This window comes from Sphaerodactylus townsendi, linkage group LG02 (genome assembly GCF_021028975.2).
Source record: "Sphaerodactylus townsendi isolate TG3544 linkage group LG02, MPM_Stown_v2.3, whole genome shotgun sequence".
Lineage (NCBI taxonomy): Eukaryota > Metazoa > Chordata > Lepidosauria > Squamata > Sphaerodactylidae > Sphaerodactylus > Sphaerodactylus townsendi.
The window spans coordinates 90,554,744-90,572,790 of NC_059426.1; the positions used below are offsets into that span (position 1 = coordinate 90,554,744).

The following is an 18,047-nucleotide window of genomic DNA, read 5'->3' on the forward strand; positions in this document are numbered from 1 at the left end:
CAAACTACACTATTTTGCCAACAAGAAACATAATCCTCCCATTCTTTGATGCTCACCTATTGGAACCACTCAGTGGTGTAGCTGGTACATTCAGAGCCCAGGGTGGACTCCGAATTTTCAGTGGGCCCCCCATGGTCTGTACCGCCCATGGCCCACACCTCCGCCCACCAGGCCCCCATGCGCCATGCTCCCTCACATGCTGCACTAACCTAGAAGACAGCCAATGGGTGCAGGCCTCCCTCGTCCCAGGCTTTGCCTTGGCATGACATACGCACGTCGTGCTGGCCAAAACCCAGCCACGCATCTCCTCCTTTCCGGAAACAGCTGGGCCTCAGCTGGTGCAATGGTACAGCTGAAGCCTGCGCCCACTGGCCGGCTTCCAGAGCACGCCCACAACTGAAGGGCGGCCAACGGACACAGGCCTCATCCCAAGCTGGGCTGAGGTGCAACGCGTGCACATCGCACCGAGGCCCAGCCACTTCCAGAAAGGAGGAGAGGCATGGCTGGGCCTCGGCTGGCGTGACATGAGCACACCACCCCTGTGCTTGTTGGCTGGTCTCCAGCCATGGCCGTGCTGTCCAGAGCAGGCCCACAGCTGGAGGCCAGCTGATGGGCGCAGGCTGAAGACCAGTCACTTCCGAGAAGGAGGAGGGGCATGACTAGGTCTCGGTGCAATGAGTGTGGGGGGAGATTTTGCACACACACCCCACGTGATCCCACAGGTTTGTCCCGGGATGTCCCCATGGCAGTTACACTACTGGAAGCATGTGTTAGTGAAGTACAGAATCCGTTTGCCATATTTTTCCTCTATAAGTGGATACTTATAAGATAACAAACACACATTCAAAATTAACATGGGAGGGGTAATCCCATGTATCTCTTTCTGCCACTCACCTTTCAGCCCTGCTGCAACCAGTGCTCTGAGGCACAGCCTGGGAGCCACTCCCACCCCCCCCATCGCCCATCTCAGGCTTTTGGCAGCAGCAGCACAGACCAGGAGCTGCTTCTTTTTCTCTCTCTTGGTGGAAGCATGGTTCCTGGGTTGAAATTTAAACCCTACATTAAAAACAAAACAAAACAAAACACTTTTTGGATTTTTCTGAAGACTCAGAGGGTCTCCTGAGGAAGTTGGGAGGAAGAATGCCCCCTATCTGCAGATATAAATATCCACAGATGGAGGAACATTGCACTAACAGAAGAAGGAGAAGGGAGAGTTCCTCATTGCAGGTCATAAACCCACATGGCTTTTACTCAATAGTGTATAAGGAGGCTTTGCACACTTTAGAAAAACACATATCTTTGCATATCATCTTATCATGCTATTAATATATACTTCTATGATGTATGTAACACTGGTAGTGGTGAATCTGCACTACAGCAAAGTGTAATGGCTCCATTCAAATAAGATGATCCTAAGTCAAATTGTCCTTAATTTACAAAATGAGTTCAGGTTATTCAGATCACAGAGGTCACTATTTGTGGAGAGGGGTACCAATTTTGGATTTTCTAGGAAAGTGGGTGGTGGAACCCAGACCCTCTAGAAGCTATTCTACCCAAGAATATGCCTCTGCCATGTCCTAGAATAGAGGAAAACTATTCTGATTTGCCTTACTTTCACTTTTTGTGCATAAATGTTATGTGCTGCTTCCAATGAAAAGATAAACATCAGTACAGCAAAATTTCTGTGGCAGTAAAAGTTGCTTCCTTTCTGTTAACAGATCCCATTATTCCACACATACTCCCTGGGGCATCTGCCCTACACCTTTTCCCCTATTATTTTCCATTTCCCTCATCCATTCCCTGAAGTCTCCATTAGCCAAGAATGTTATCTCTGCCTCACAGACACACTGCAGGGAACCAGATCACAGAACAAAAGTTAGCATCCAGCAGAAGTGAAAGAATAATTGTGCATCTGGTCCAATGTAAATTCTGAGTTTCCCATAATAAACTAACTCATATAGCAACATATTCTTCAGAATGAACCCTAGATGATCAGCAATTTCCTGCACAATGTGCTCTCCATGTGCTCTACTGTTCACAGTAGAAACAACATCCCACTTCATAAATGGAAATAAGTTGACACTTTCTTCAAGATAATGTCTTGCTTACCAAAGCCAGTGCTTAGCCAATGGCATTTTTATTCACCAAAGGATAACCAATGGATATAGTAGAATTAGGAAAGGAAACAGTTCATCAGAAAGGAAACAGTTCCTTAGTGTTCTTAGTTTTATTATCTGGATCCAAAAAATAAAACTAAGAACACTGAGGAAGAGAAAGGTCTGAATTTGCTGTCATTGTCTTTTTTTCATGCAATAGGTACAAAGTAAGAGCCAGGTCACACAGTCCTTGGGCAGGTGTTTAACTCCACATACAATTTATGTGTGTGGAGATGAGAGGCATTGTAACCAGAGGCCCACCGCAATTTCAGTGGGCTAGCAGAATGAATCAAGATGTTTCCATGAGATGAGGAACCAGGATCCCTGACGGAGCATACAAAGCTTAATAGGCCTCTACACAGCCTTCTGTTGCCAGTGGGCTCTGTCTAGCATCCCTCTACACCTATTGTGTATGCATGAAGTATCCAGATTTAATGAGGTAAAGTTGGAACTAGTGGTGTTTGTGCAGCTATACTACCCTTCTGAAAGTTTTTGCCTGCATTCTCTCAGTATTTAGCAAGGTATCATCTTTCTTACAAATTTTTCATCATTTTGAATGGAAGGTAAAGCATCATGGGCCTATGAAATCTGTGGTCAAGTGCAACTCTGAGGAAAACATGCAATCTGTAAAACTCTCTGGGGCCTGTACTGACACTGCTGATAATCTAATGTGATCTTCATCCAGCAATGAAAACCATACTCACAAGCATCTTTTCCACGTTTGGTTAGTGCTCTATCAGGGGATCAACCTAAAGAAACTGCTTCTATGCCTTGACTGTCCTTGGTGGATTAAGGTTTAAAAACTGCTGTTTATCACTGTGCAATGCCACTAATATAACTCAAGTCTACATTTTTCATAAAAGCTACAGCCAAAATCCCTACTCACTGGGATTCCTTTAAAATTCTCAAAAGTGATATGTTTTTCTCGGCTAAAACAGTATTAGTCTCTCTCTCTTTAAATTTTTATACACAGACCTATAAAAAATTAAAATAAAATCCTTGGGGAACACTATTTCATAAGAAAAATAAGAACAGACAGACCTACATTCAATGAGACATGTCTTGTTAATTCTAGAAGGATTCTTTCCCTACTGAAATTAATTTACAATTAAGAAAAGGAAACTGATTATTCATAATTATGTTCTTACATGGATTAAAACTGGAAGGAAAATTCCATTAAGAACTGTTGTAAATATCTTATCTTGTTTCTGCTTCTACTCTAACACACCAGTAGCTAGTTCTATTCTGCATTGAATTTTGGCACACAAAGCACGGTTGAATAAAACTCCATTCATTTCAATATGGCAGTAGAATTTGATGGATTGGATCCTTGGGCTGCCATTATGATCAAACTTTCACATTGCAGATGAATAATGAATTTTGTTTTTGTACATTAGATCATTTTAGATTTACATGAGAAACAGAGAAGAACAAGATAGTGATGACTAGATTCTGAGTAAAATTCAAGATGCTACTATTAATTCTAGGGCTCTAGAGCCCTAAATGATCCCTTGAGGGAGTATGTTTCATTTCCCTCCCTGAACTGAAATAAATAGAAGAATCTATTTTGGGGTGTGCCATTACTGACTGAGGTTAAGCTGATTATAATTGGAAACAGAGCTGTTTTGATGATGATATCATATGCAAAATTTTCTCCTGAAGAAAATATGTCAGATCTGGTATACTGACTTATTTAGAGAATCACAGAGGTCTTTCTTTTTTGCCAGGCTTTGGACTCTGGCTTGCTCAAAATTCAAATCTGTTTTATGGTGTGCTTCTTTTATTTTAAATTCCAATTTTTGTGGAAGTTAAGATATATTTACAGCACAATCTGAAACAGAGTTACTCTCTTCTATATCAACTGAACTCAAAAGACTTAGAGAGGTATAACTCAAACGTAAAAAGAGCCCAGCTACATCAGACCAGGGGTCTGTCCAGTCCAGAATTTGTTTTACTTAAATAAATAAGCACACTAATAAAGACAATATAAGCTTGGTAACCACTTCAGAAATATTTCAAACATTGAGAAATAGAAAGTGGAGGCATAATAAAAAGTAAGCCTGATACAGTACTGATCTTGTCAGATCTCATAAGCTAAGCAAGGTTTGCCCTGGCAAATATTTGGATGAGTGACCTCCAAGGAATACCAAGGTCAGGACAGAAATGCAGGCAATGGGAAAACACTCTCACTTTGAAAACCCTATGGTTAGCTGTGATTTGATGGCAAAAAAATCCCCAAAAACAAATACATGACTAAATGATTACAACCTATTATTCTATGCCCAAGGAGCCGTGTGGCGTAGTGGTTAAGTGCTGCACTGCCACTCACACGGTCAGGAGTTCGAGCCCCTTGTGGGTCAGATATCCTGGCAGCTGGCTCTCACATGGTCAGGAGTTCGAGCCCCTTGTGGGTCAGATATCCTGGCAGCTGGCTCATGGTCATCTCAGCCATCCATCCCTTTCTTGCTTGGTAAATGAGTACCTAGCTCATAGCTAGGGGGTAAAGAATAGCCAGGGAAAGCAATGGCAAACTACCCCACAAAAACAGCTTGCCTATAAAATCATTGCTTGCAGTGGTACACCAGGGTCGAACACGACTGAAGGAGAAACTTGACCTTTATTCTATGCCCAAGTCAAAGAACATGTGATGTATCTCTCCAAAGGAATGGCTCTTGAATGTTGGGCTGTTTCCGAACGGTGGTGGAAACGCAGCTCCACCAGTATGAATTGTGCCAGTGGAGGCTCGGAGGCCGTTTGCATGCTATTGTGCGAGCGACCCCGACTTGCTCCCCTGCCAGAGAGGCAGCTCCGCACGGAGCCGCCTCTGGGTCAGCCCCCTCCACTAACCTTCCTGTCCAGTGTTGCTCTGGAGGGCTGCAGGGACTTGCCCACGCTGCCCTCTGACCTCCAGGGGTCAGAGGGCAGCATGGGTGAGTCTCTGAAGCCCTCCAGAGCGATGCTGGACAGGAAGATCAGTGGAGGCGACAGGAAAAGTGGCGGCAGCCCGCCGGTGCGGTTTGCACCGTACTGACAGGAAGATGCCACTTTGCAAAAACTCCGGGGTGGCCAGGACAGAGCTGCTGCAATGCAGCAGCACCTCCTGTGTGAACAGCGCCCTAGGGATGGTGTTTTTCCATCCTTAAGGCACTGTTATTTGGCCGTGCGGAGACGGCCTTGCTGTGGGGAGACTTAATGTGGTGGTACATTAGAAAACTCTTTGCTGCAATGTGGTTTAAAATGGGATGTGCTGTTCCTTAAGCAAGGTATGAATGCCTATACTTTAGTGACTTGGATACTTCCAATATGAAAGTTTTGAGGTCTAGATGCACAGTGTACAAACTACAAGAGTAAAATCCCTTGGTTTCCACTTTGATTACCAGTATGAGGACACTGCTGTGCACTACTGGCATTACATCTATGTTGTTCAGTTCAAAATATTTCATACAAATGAAGCCTTTGGCAGCAATCTTATATTCTGGTACTTAACATTATTTGTTAACTTTGCTCTGAACATAGGGGTGCGGAGGTCCATAAATAGGTAATGTTCATCCGCAATAAGTAGTTATCCTCACCAAATATTATCAGTTGATCTGGAATTAATTTAAGTCAAATAAACATGACTAACTGTCTCCAGTATTTAGGCTCCTTAACAAAGTAACAAGCACATCCTTGTACTGCATAAAGACTAGCAGCTGTTGCTAGGATTTACAGCTGCCTTTACTCACCTGAAATGTCCTGAAAACAACACTATACACAGAACTGGCTTCATTACATTTCTCATTTCATCCGTCCTAGTGTGAACATTATTGAATCCATTCTCTGAAGATTATAGTTACAAACCAGCCACACAAGCATTTTGCAGTCCCACTTTTTTTCCAAAGAGGGACACTGAAACACATGCTTAATTCTCACACTAAAATCAAAGGGTCTTGACTGTGCTTTATTTGTGCATTTATTACATTAAAGTCATCTTCAAAAGACTGGTCTCCTTTTAAAAATCTTACCAAAATAGCATCTTAAGTCCAATGAAAAGTACTACTTACCCATTAGGCCTAAAGTCTGGCAATGCTCTATCCAAGGGAAGGCGATCGCTCAGGTAAGCATTGTAGCCATAATACTGAAACTGTTTCAGAGCAACCCGTCTGTTTTCAGGGCTCAGATCTTGGCCCCAGTGAGCAAAGAGAGATGAATCAGTGAAAGCTTCTGCAGGATTTTCTTCTGGTTTCAGTGGTGTTTCTGAAAAAAAAAGTGTCATTAGATTTTTAAATTGATTCTAGAACAAATTTAGAAGTGATTGTTGAACGCTGCTTGTGTTTCTCATAAAATCAAGGGACAGTGCTGCTCAGAGTAGTTGTATGAAGTACAAGGTCTTTGATGAGCAGCCATCCAGTGGGCCCAAGATATTCACCCCAAACAGCTTCAGCAATGAAAATAACAAAACCAAACCAAGATTTTTAAAGAAAGAAACAAAAACTAAAAGAACTGTACACAATCTTAGACTGGCTGAGATTAAAAGGAGAAACAAGAGCAAGAATCTTCACAGGAATGCTATGTGCACCTCTGTCATACCCCTTTTCCCCAAGCAAACTCCCAAAATGAATATTGAAAACAAAGAGGTTTTTGAAATGCAAAGGCTGCTAGACAGTACACCAGGTCATGTCTAATCAATGAGATGTTATTCAGATGCAACACTTCACTGGGTCTTGACATTTCACAAGTCAAGTCTTTCCACATAATTTATTACCAGAACCTCTAAAACCTTGAATCATATTTGACATAGTATAATGAAATTTGGTATCATGCAAGCAGCCCTCTCTGGGTATAAAAAGGGCAATTAGAGAGAGAGAGAGGAAACATGTTATTGTTGGTGATATAATCTATTTCACTATAGCAGGTCTCATAAGAATTTATTTTAAGATTACGATGGTGTTCAGATATACCTCGATTTTATACTGAAACCTCCTTGATCCTCATGGTGGATGACTTATTCCAGGAGACCAGAAGCAAGAAAGTAACCTTACTGATTCTCCCTGACCTGCCATCTATTTCAAAACAATCAAAGTGATTTTCTTCCAGACTACTTGGTGAGCTTAAAAAAAGTTTTACTCCTACCTGACAAATAGGTTCCCAAAGATGGGGCCTGGGGACTGTTGTTTTTGACTCAGTGGAATCATCCTGCAGATTATGACAAGATTTAGTCATGGCCCACTCTCTCCATGTGCCTTTTAAATCACACAAGGTGAAATTAGAGCGAAAGATAGAATAAGTGAGGACCCACAAGAGTTGCAGAGGAATTCAATACTTTCCCTCCCCCGACCCCACTTGTCCACTGAGCCAAACCACAGCTCCCTGCACCAGTACAACTCTAGGCCTTCTCTGTGGGTGCTGTAGCAGTTCCTAGTCTCTGCAGGACATCAGTCCTGCAGCAGCTCCTGGTCTCTGACACAGGGTAGAAGATGTAGATGTGTTGTTTGGTCAAATGTCCAATCTTTTATTTAGTTGCCCTGAGCTCCACTTTGCTGGGAAAGAAGCAGGGTAGAAATCAAATTAAATACATAAATAAAATAAATTTGGGGGGGGGGAATTAACCCCCCCCACACACACAATTTTGCATGTTTTCAGATTTTTCTACATACCCGTAGGGACCCCTAAATTTGCAGAACTATCAGTGTGGCCATAATCTGTAGATTTATGTATTTTCCCATTATTATCAGAATATGCAGTGCTTAAAATGTAGCCTGGATACAGTGATAAATTGGATAAGAATGAAGGAACGGATTACTCTGGGAGTAATCCTAGGAGCACTTCATCTTCTGTATCACGAGTGAACTTTATCAAGTTAAGTTAGTGGCACCTACTGCTAGAATATGATGAGCTAACAAGCCTTGATCATGTCCAGCTAGACTACCATTATATCTGCAAAGACTTCACAGAAACTTTAACTGGCTTAGAATTTGAAAGCAAACTTAACAGCAGAATAAGCAGTTGAAAAGAGCTCTACTTGTTTTCAACTTATTTAGGCAGATTTCAAAATGTTCAGTTTAATCTCTACAGCCAAGGATGCTCGGGCTTAAGTCACTTCCAGGAACATCATCTTTTACAGGACCTTTCCTATGCATTAAAGTCACCAGATCTCATATTTATCTATCTATAATATATAAAAAGCAAACCATGAGTTTGTTCCTGATGGTCTAGCACAGGAACTGCTGGGCCAATTCCTCTGAAAATTCCCAGCCACTGTATTCAGCCAGGCAAGAGTGTTTTAGATGTTCACATACCTGATATTTCACACTTGGTCCAGGTAAAATGCCTTTTTCCTGGCGCTCCATGGTGAAGGACATGAAGCTGCCTGTGTGTAACTGTCACCCTTAGAATGTTCGTGCCCTTAGAATGTTCGCTCAGATGGCCAGATATGAGCAGTGAAAACAGTACATAGGTAATAACTTGAGTGGAAGTGAAACTCATACACACATTGCCATGGGAGATGTCAGGTGGGATCCCCCCCCCTCACACAGGTACCTTTCATTCTCTGTGCCTCACCCACTACTACCACACAACACACATACTCTCATACACATTCAGCTCATCTTCACACTCCTCACTCTGCCCTCCCTCACATCCTTAACTACTTCCTCACCCATATTCCACACCCATATTGAACAAGCTTGAATGTAAAAGACAGCTGGAGGGAGGGAGAGGGAAGGGACGGAGGGGGAGGCATGCAAGGGAAGATAAATGAGAGGGGGGAGAGAGTGAGAGGTGGCATGCAAGGGAGGGGAGGGAGGGGGCCCAGCATCTGGATATGACCCACCCACCCTAGCGAAGGGAGAGGGAAGGGAGGGAGGGGGAGGGATGGCATGCAAGGGAAGATAGGGAGGGAGAGGGAAGGGACGGAGGGGGAGGCATGCAAGGAAAGAGAAGTGAGGGAGGGGAGAGAGTGAGGGGTGGCATGCAAGGGAGGGGAGGGAGGGGGCCCAGCATCTGGATATGACCCACCCACCCTAGCGGAGGGAGAGGGAAGGGAGGGAGGGGGAGGGGTGGCATGCAAGGGACCAGAGGGAGGGGCCAGCCAGCCTAGATTCCCTGAATACTGCAGTTACAATTCAGAAAACCAGGCACATGTTACTCAGGAGTAAGCTCAGTAAAGCAACCATGACATACTTTGAATGGCTGCATCACGCCCCTCAGAGGGTTTACTCAGAAGCGATACCCATTGACACCAACCAAACTTACTCCCAGGTAAAGGATCGTGACCAGCCAACCTAGATGTGTGGGAGGGTGCCTTTCCATCCCCCCACCAAGGAATGCGGTTACACACAACAATGACATCGCACAGTATCAGGCTGCGCATTTCCATGAGCACGTTCTGCTGGCCTTTGCAATTCATTTGCTGCTACTGTTCCTTTCCCATTTCATCACAATAACGCACAGCAACGTGGGGCCAGGTACCGCTAGTCTTAAGTAATATTCTATTACATTTTATGCCAATGTTTCTCCAAAATGCTCAGGGCAGCTTACATGATTTCCTTACTCTAGTCAGATTAGACTAAGAGTGGTTTGATGGACACAGTGAGTTTCATGGCTATACAGGGCTTGAACCTGAGACTCCCCATAGCTAGTCCAATCGACAACATCTCACTGGATTGACTTGGACAGAGGGCTTTTTCAGCAGTGGCCATCACTTTTCTTCCCTCCCAGGAAACTGCATCAGTCCAATACAACTGCTATCTTTAGAACGGCTTTTAAATTCCAGCAAGCATTTGGAAGATGATGATGGAGTTTATTATGGTGTAGTGTTTGGTATTTTTATGGGGTTAATAAGGACATGCTGTTTTCAGATTTATACTTTTTTTAGTTATATACTTCTGATTTGTTTTTTTAAAATATTGTTCATGTTTACATTTATATTTTTAAATGTAAACTCTTCACATTTTATGTTATGTTGTAAGCAACCATGAGAGCTCTTCAGGGTCTTTTGGCAGACTTTAAATTCTAAAAAAAAAACCCAAAACAACATAGCAGATGGAGCTTAGGAGCTGCTACCAGTTCTCTCAATCTTAGAGGTATTTTTAGCATGGCCCAAACAAGTTTCATGTTCATCTCAACTGGTACTGCATAGAAAAAGAAAGAATATCAATGATTCAGTGCCAACAGTCATCATGGTACTAATCTTTGGGTAAAGAGTATCAGTCTCAGCTGGGTTGTAAGGCCAGGACACTGAATTACACAAAAGTCTTGTAAATGTACCCACTTAGTTACTACACAGAACTATCATTTAACCATAGGCTTTTCTCCTACAAAATGTAAAGCCACTGAGGTATAATGTGACTTGCCATACTTTGCTGTAGTTTATGATTTCCTTCCTGGAAAATACAGAAACAGCTGGTAGCTGTATAATAGCAACATATTCCTCAACAAAGATACATTTGCAAACTATAGGCCTTTATTAATTCAGTTCCTCACAATGGCCTTCTAAATGATTTTGTCAAGAATCTTTTCATTATCTTGCCTGTCTCCAGAGATGCACAGTGCCACAAGCAACTCCTACACTCCATAGGCACAAAAGGCAGCTTCAGCCAGCAAGATAAAAATATACATGAGACAACCAGCTTATGTAATGATACTCTCTCCCCATCTGGGATAACTTCTGATTTAAGTCAAGAAGCTGGTCCTTTTATCTTTATTTTTAACTGAAATTGAGAAAATTAAGCTGTAGTTTCTTCCAAAATGCACCCCCCCCCAACTGACAGGAGATGAATGTAGTATGGGTAGCTTGTGGTAGATTTCTATCTCCCTAAATATGTAGCATTTCTTCTCTGTCAAGACACTTTGGCACAGTATCACTCCAGAAATTGATAATGACACTTCAGGGATGCAAACTGTAATGGACTTGCCCCACCCTGAAGGGCTGGTGTGAAGCAGGCCTGCTTAAAGAGGTCTGGGTGACAGTAAAAGTAAGGCAGCAGGCCCTAATTTAAATAAAAGAAGAAGAAGAAGAAGAAGAAGAGTTTGGATTTATATCCCCCCTTTCTCTCCTGCAGGAGACTCAAAGGGGCTTACAATCTCCTTGCCCTTCCCCCCTCACAACAAACACCCTGTGAGGTAGGTGGGGCTGAGAGAGCTCCGAGAAGCTGTGACTAGCCCAAGGTCACCCAGCTGGCGTGTGTGGGAGTGTACAGGCTAATCTGAATTCCCCATATAAGCCTCCACAGCTCAGGCGGCAGAGCTGGGAATCAAACCCAGTTCCTCCAGATTAGATACACGAGCTCTGTTGCCCCTGGCCAATGCAAGGGGGCTCTAAAATGCTGCTAGATACAGAGAGAGCCTGTCAGACAGTTCTTCGTTGGGAGTTCTGAAGAGAACAGCTTGTGTTCAGTTGAGAGCAGAGTCTGTGGAGTGAAGTCTCTCCGCTCTGTCTCTGGTGTAAAGGAATTCTGGTCCAGCTCAGATAGCTGGCAGGATTCTGGAGACTCTCCTCAAGCGAAGGAAGCTTGTGAGAGGAAGGAAGGCACTGACTTTTTGGTGCAGAGTGAAGCACCAGCCAGAGGCTTGTCAGTAGACACTGACCAAACCTTGGAAAAGCCCGATCCAGTGGCAGTGAGGCCAGTTTGGGATTAGTGTGAGAAAGGGCGGCTTTGTATGCCAGAATCTCACAGGGCATAGACTGGGTGTGTGTGTATTCAGTGGGTCGTGGATCAGAAAGGACTAGTGTCTGTCTGTGAGGAAAAGCAAAGTGTATAAAAGCCAAGTCATTTCTGAAGAGACACCTGCGTGTGTCTGTGTATGTGTGTGAAAACTAAGTAACAACTGAAGCTCGGTAACTTTATGTGAAAAAAACCTCTCTGAAACCATCAAGCGTTAGTACCTCTCTGAGCCAGTTTAAGAAACCTTTTTTTGTTTTTAAAATAAATTTCATTCGTTCAAGTTACCCTGGTGCTAGCTTGCGTTTGTGTGTGAGAGGTTGAAGAGTGCCTGTCTGAGAGACTAGAATCCTAGCCAATTTTGAGTTCCCTCCATTTTTGTATATGGGACTCTGGGCCTTTCCCCACTTACCTTAAGCCCCGTGCTACTTGAGGAGAGTAGCGCGGGGTCCCCCGGCACTCCCCACGAGAGGGGCAGCAACAGCGCAGCTGCCCCGACGCTGCCACTGTCGCGCCCCCTCAGCGCGAGGCATCCCTGGCGCTCTTGCAAAGGGCGCCTTTTAGCGTGGGGTGGTGGGGATGCCCAGGCAGGCGCCAGGGATGCCGTGCACTGGGAATTGCGCACAGCGACGGCAGCCGAGGGAAAAGTGGGGAAAGGTCCTCTGAAGGACATTCCCCTCAGACCAAGAACGAATGTGAGGTGGGATCCTTTATTATATTTGGCAGCCAGAGGCCAGTTTTGGGACTCCTAGTTCCTTCTTTTTTATGGTGGCAGCAGAGTAAAAAGAAGATCCCTGAACACTAGCCTGGAAAATTTTGGGTGGCAAAGGAAACCCCACTGGTCAGTTTAGTGGGAACCTTGATTGTAGGCCACACGTTCCCATTACAATTGGTGGTTAGTGGTGGAATAATATCTCTCCCTAGCCAGGAACGTAAGGTCTCCGTTTCACAAACCATGCCAAGACCCCATTCAAATGAGAAAAAAATGCTCTGACAACAAACAATGCAAGAAAAACAATTTTTAAATAAGTATATGCAAATAACACAAGAGAACTTGCTACTTTAAAAAGGACAATGACCCATGTTTTATCCCACCATGCAATGTAAAATGATTCAAGTTTCCATACAAGTAAAGTGATACAGACAACATGCACGGATATCAAAATCAATTTTATGACTTCATCTTCCTGGTACATTTTTTCTTTAATATCTCCTGCTCCACCCCCGATAATTTCCCCTACAAAAATTCCCTATAAAAGTCCTTGCCCTTGCATCTGACTCACAAGATCTCTTGCTGGAAAAATGCTTTAATTTGCCATCCAACTTTTCTCCATTAAATTACATTCTATATATCACTCTCTTTTTAAAATTATTTCTTCAGTACATGAGTACCAAGGAGGTACTGAGGCAGTATAAACAACTATTATAATTAGGTTGGTTCTTTGCCTGCTAACTGCAGACATTCCTCTACCTACACTCTCCATCCCTGGCTCTAGATAATCTGAGAAGCAGGAGAAAAAATGGGGGAACTATATCAATGGTAACACTGCAAGGATTTTTCTGCACAGCACAAATAAAACATCTTGGAGACATTTTAAAAAGAACTGGTTTTGGCTTTTTTTGTCGGCATAGCATGGACAAAAAAAAATTGCTAGGTAAAGCAGTTCTTTTTCACGCCTCCCAACACCACCAGCTCTTGCATCTGTTGTTGCTGCAGCTTATACCTGCCATTTTCTCCCACTTGTGATTCATGCCACCTGCCATTTGGTGAAGGTTTCCCTAGGAAGTTTCCTCTGCATGCAGCTCTTCCACCCACCATTTCCTTGTAAAAAGTACATGAATAAAGTTAGTTTTGACTGCTGATTCAACATGCGTAATTTTTCCTTTTTTTGGTTTGTTTTGAAGGAAGTGTCTTTGAAGCTACTACAACTCGAAATATGCACAAATTGCAAATTATCATATTGTGTCCTTGTATCTTCAAAGAAACTTTTCTCAAAACAAAACCCCCTAAAAAGAAAAATGACATGTGATTTGAATTGGCAATCCAAACTAACTTTATTCATGTACTTTTTACACAGAAGTGGCGGGCAGATGAGTACCAAGCAGAACAAATCTCCAAGAGAAACCTTCACCAAATGGGTGGCATGGAGAATCCCATCTTGGGGAAAAAAGCTTGCTAGTTTAGCATTTCCACAAAAACCTGGTCGAGCAAAAATAAAAAGTCTCAAATATGTCTTAGGGGAAAAGCTGCGCAGCATTTCTTTCCAAAATGCTTCTGTTAACGTCCTCAAGACATTTTATTTGTGCTGTGCAGAAATGACTCAACAATCTTCCCAGACTCTATGTTAAAACGATAGAAACTAGAAGGATTCCTAGAAAATTGCCTGAAAATTACGGTATATACTCGCATATAAGCCGAGTTTTTCAGCCCTGTTTTAAGGCTGGAAAATGCCCCCTTGGCTTATACATGAGTCCTGCTTACCAGCTGGCTCTTCACACCTCTACCGAGGCTGGGGGCGTGGCTGGGACGACCTCCCTGTGGCTGCACAAGCCGCTTGTTGCTGCCCTCCTCGGAGGGTGAAGGGGAACACTGACTGGCTGGGCTTCCTCAAACCCCAGGGAGGCAGAGGGAGCTCCTTATTTGGGCAGTGACACCCCCTGATGTCATTGCCCAAATAAGGAGCTCCCTCCACCTCTCGGCTGGGTTTGAGGAAGCCCAGCCTGCTGGGAGGTGGAGGGAGCTCCTTACTTGGGCAGTGACTCCCCCTGATGTCATTGCCCAAATAAGGAACTCCCTCCAAATCCCAGCGGGGTTTGAGGAAGCCCAGCCTGCCGGGGGGGGGGGGGGGGAGGGAGCTCCTAATTTGGGCAATGACATCAGGGGGAGTCACTGCCCAAATAAGGAGCTCCCTCTGCCTCCCGGCTTCCCACCTTCGGCTTATACACGAGTCAATACCTTTCCCCAGGTTTTGGTAGTAAAATTAGGTGCCTCGGCTTATACACGAGTCAGCTTATACACGAGTTTATGCGGTACATCACATCTGCCATAGATTCTGGCAAAATTCCTGGAACTTCACCAAGAAATAACATCACACACCCTTGAAACCTTCCCAAGGCACCAAACCAAAAATCTCCTGGCATTTTCCAGCACAAAACTTACTAAGTATGTCCTCAGTTAACATGAGGTTACTGTGTCATCTCAGAAAACTCTTAAACATTAGTCACCTACTGTCTTCAATACCCTGTACACTACACTATAGTGAAAAGGTTGCACAGAATTCTGAGCCTATAATGCAATTTAAAAATTGAAGCAGACTTTGTCCTCTGAGTAGTACTGAATGACTGCATTCCTCTCCAGTCCTAATTGTTCACTGACCATTACATAAGTCAGCACATAGCATTTACTGGTTAAAGTGATGATTCTGTAAAATTTAGGAGCATTTGCTCTCAGCTTAAACTTTGCTCCCGCCCCTCCCCCTTACAGTCCTCTGCCTCTTGGAAACAAAGTATAGGGGTAAGGTAATGCAAATAAACAATATGTATTTTGAATAAAATGCTCTGAAGATGTTTAAAGCTGGTTTGCTTTGGAATATATTTACTGCCTTAAATTCAGAGGTACAGAGCTTTGGGGACATAAATATTTAGAACAGAAACAGATCTAGCTATTTTACTGTTTTGTAAAGATGCTTTCCCATATAAAATAATAGTTCTGTTGGTATTTATTGTATTTATTTAAAATATTTCTACCCCACCTTAAATTCAAACTTAAGGCAGCTAACAATACAACAGCAGAGGCGTATTTGTCTAGGTGGGTGCAACCATTCCAGTCACATGGGGGGAATTGCCCCCCCCCCACGTGACCAGAGAGTTGGGCTGAGGGAGGCAGAAGTCTGATGAGCACTGAACCTTGTCAGACTTCACTCTTCCTTGACCCCCACCCACGTCATCCCAGGCCGAGGCAGGGAGGACAAAGTCCCTTGGCCCTGCCCTCGTGCGTCCCTGCTGCCGGGCCGAGGGAGAGGGGAGGGGTGGCAGCAGCCTGCACCAGGCTCAGAACCAGGAAGGCTCTGATCCCAATGGAGGCTGCAGCCGAGCTTGCCCTCCCCACCTTTATCAGAGGCCCTGTGGGGGTCTCTGATGGAGGTGGGGAGGCGGTGGCTGCAGCCCGCGCCAGAATCGGATCCAGTCGGGATCTGATCTGGGCACAGGCTGCAGCTGGGCTTGCTCTCCCCACCTTTATTGAAGGACCTGCAGGGTCTCTGATGGAGGTGGGGAGAGGGTGGCTGCATCCTGTGCTCAGCTCGGATCCTCTTCTCTCCCAGCAGCCAGGATGCCAGAGAAACTGGCACCTCGGCTGCTGAACTGGGAAGAGGGGCTGTAGCCTGACTCGTGAGTAAGCAGTGCTTACTTGCGAGTAAGCAGTGCTCTGAACAGGGGGAAGGGCACCCCAAGGGAGTTTTGCCTCAGGGTGCCATTTGCCCCCCCCCCCCAATATACCTCTGTACACCAGGTTGTGAGGACACGTAACATACCATACCAATTCACATTATTTTTTCTAAAAGAGAAAATAATTATTGGGTATTTCATGCCCCACCCCATTGCTTCCATTCCAGTTACTTCCCAGTCCAGTGATAACAGCTGGTTGACCTTACAAGACTATCTTAAAGAGAACATCACCAGTATGCAAAAGATTATTCTGTACTTTATGTCTTTTAGGTGTTGTAGACTTTTTGTTGCTGTTGTTGACAAAAACCCAACATGGCTATCCCACTAGAATATTTTAGTTTAGGCCCAGTTTGGTTACATTCTGCTAAACCAAACTGTGGATCAAAAAATCCACAAAAGGGGTAAGGATAGATAGGAGATATTTTTCTACAAGTCTGAGGGAAGCCTTAGGTATGCAAAAAGAAAAGAAATGTAAAAATAAGTATGTTGGGGTATGGGGAATGGAAATAGGCTGACTCTTCATTCTTTCTACATTCCCAGCATAAAAAATAAAAATATTGCTCCAGTCTTTCCTCAACTGAGCTCAGTTTATTGGACATTAAATTCCATAGGACATCACTACCATCCGAACTTGATGGGAAAAATGGAACTGTGTGTTGTTACCCAGGAAACAGAGAATAGCTGTGTGTGGCCATCACACATGCACTTCTTGACCCTGGTTGCAGAATCTTTTAAAGCTGTTTATACATTTGGATAATACAGTGGGAAATGAAAAGGAGATAATTCCGATTCAAGAGAGTGCCCTTTACTGACTACACAGGATCAGTAAAAAGGAAGTGAGGAAAGGTATTTAAACTGGAATCAGACAATAAAAACACTTGTGGCATCAGCAGCAAAATACACCCATCCCAAATGAATATGCTACAGTTGCACGAAAAATGTATTAAACCTCCCAGTGTGAATGTGTGTGTTTCTATGAAACTGTTCCAATGTGAGAAAACAAGGGAGAGAACTGTAAGGAAGGGACAAAAAAAGTAGGAATCATTATGAAGAGAGGAGAAGCAATAGTCAGTGAAGAGGGTCAGAGGAGAATATGGGTAAACTGAGATTTGGACAGAAGAAAAGTTCAGGAGTAGGAATGGGGCAAGGCTGCAGGTGATAAATTGAGTGGGGACACTGTGTAGGGGCACTGGATAAAGTCATAGCAGAGCAAGACCAAAAGAGAGAGTGCTAGAGACAGAGAGCATGGATAGCTGTTATAAATTAGCCACAAATTAGAAAGGATGCTTGGAGTTGTTGCTGGAAAAAAGGAGAGAGAGAATGCACAGAAAAAGAAGAGGGTCACTTAGACCCTGATCTTACAGATAGCACATGGTCTTGTTGACCTAGTACACTCAACTGACAGATTCTCTCCACAATGATCCCAAACCAAGCTGAGTCCATACTTCTGACTGGAGAATGAATGCCCGGTATCAAATATTGTGAATACTGGTTATTTTGGGTTGACTTGAAGGAGAATATATGTGAGAGAAAACTTTCTAAACTGAATCTGACCAATGTATACACCTCTCAGTTCAAGGAAGAAAAAATTAATAAGCTGATGATTCTCAGCTATATCTGTTGATGAATAATTGTCATCCCGTCATCTGTATATTCAATTCCCTCAGCCATTGCTCTTCAGCCAGCTGAAGACTGCTGATCTTGAAGTTGTAGAGTTTTTTTTAATTCTTCAGAAGCCAAAACAAGAAGAAACTAACTGTTGTTCTGCAACTAATTATTGTTCTACAACTAACTGTTGTTCTAC

At 43.7% G+C, this 18,047-nt stretch overlaps 1 protein-coding gene across 1 annotated transcript in view; it reads right to left on the bottom strand.

Moving 5' to 3' along the window:
- Window positions 1–18,047, bottom strand: part of GALNT18 (polypeptide N-acetylgalactosaminyltransferase 18) — a 362,912-nt gene that overhangs the window by 156,228 nt on the left and 188,637 nt on the right. Inside the window, exon 2 of the mRNA XM_048484426.1 lies at window positions 6,200–6,392. Coding sequence (XP_048340383.1) covers window positions 6,200–6,392 — 193 coding nt within the window. The remainder of the gene's footprint in view (window positions 1–6,199; window positions 6,393–18,047) is intronic.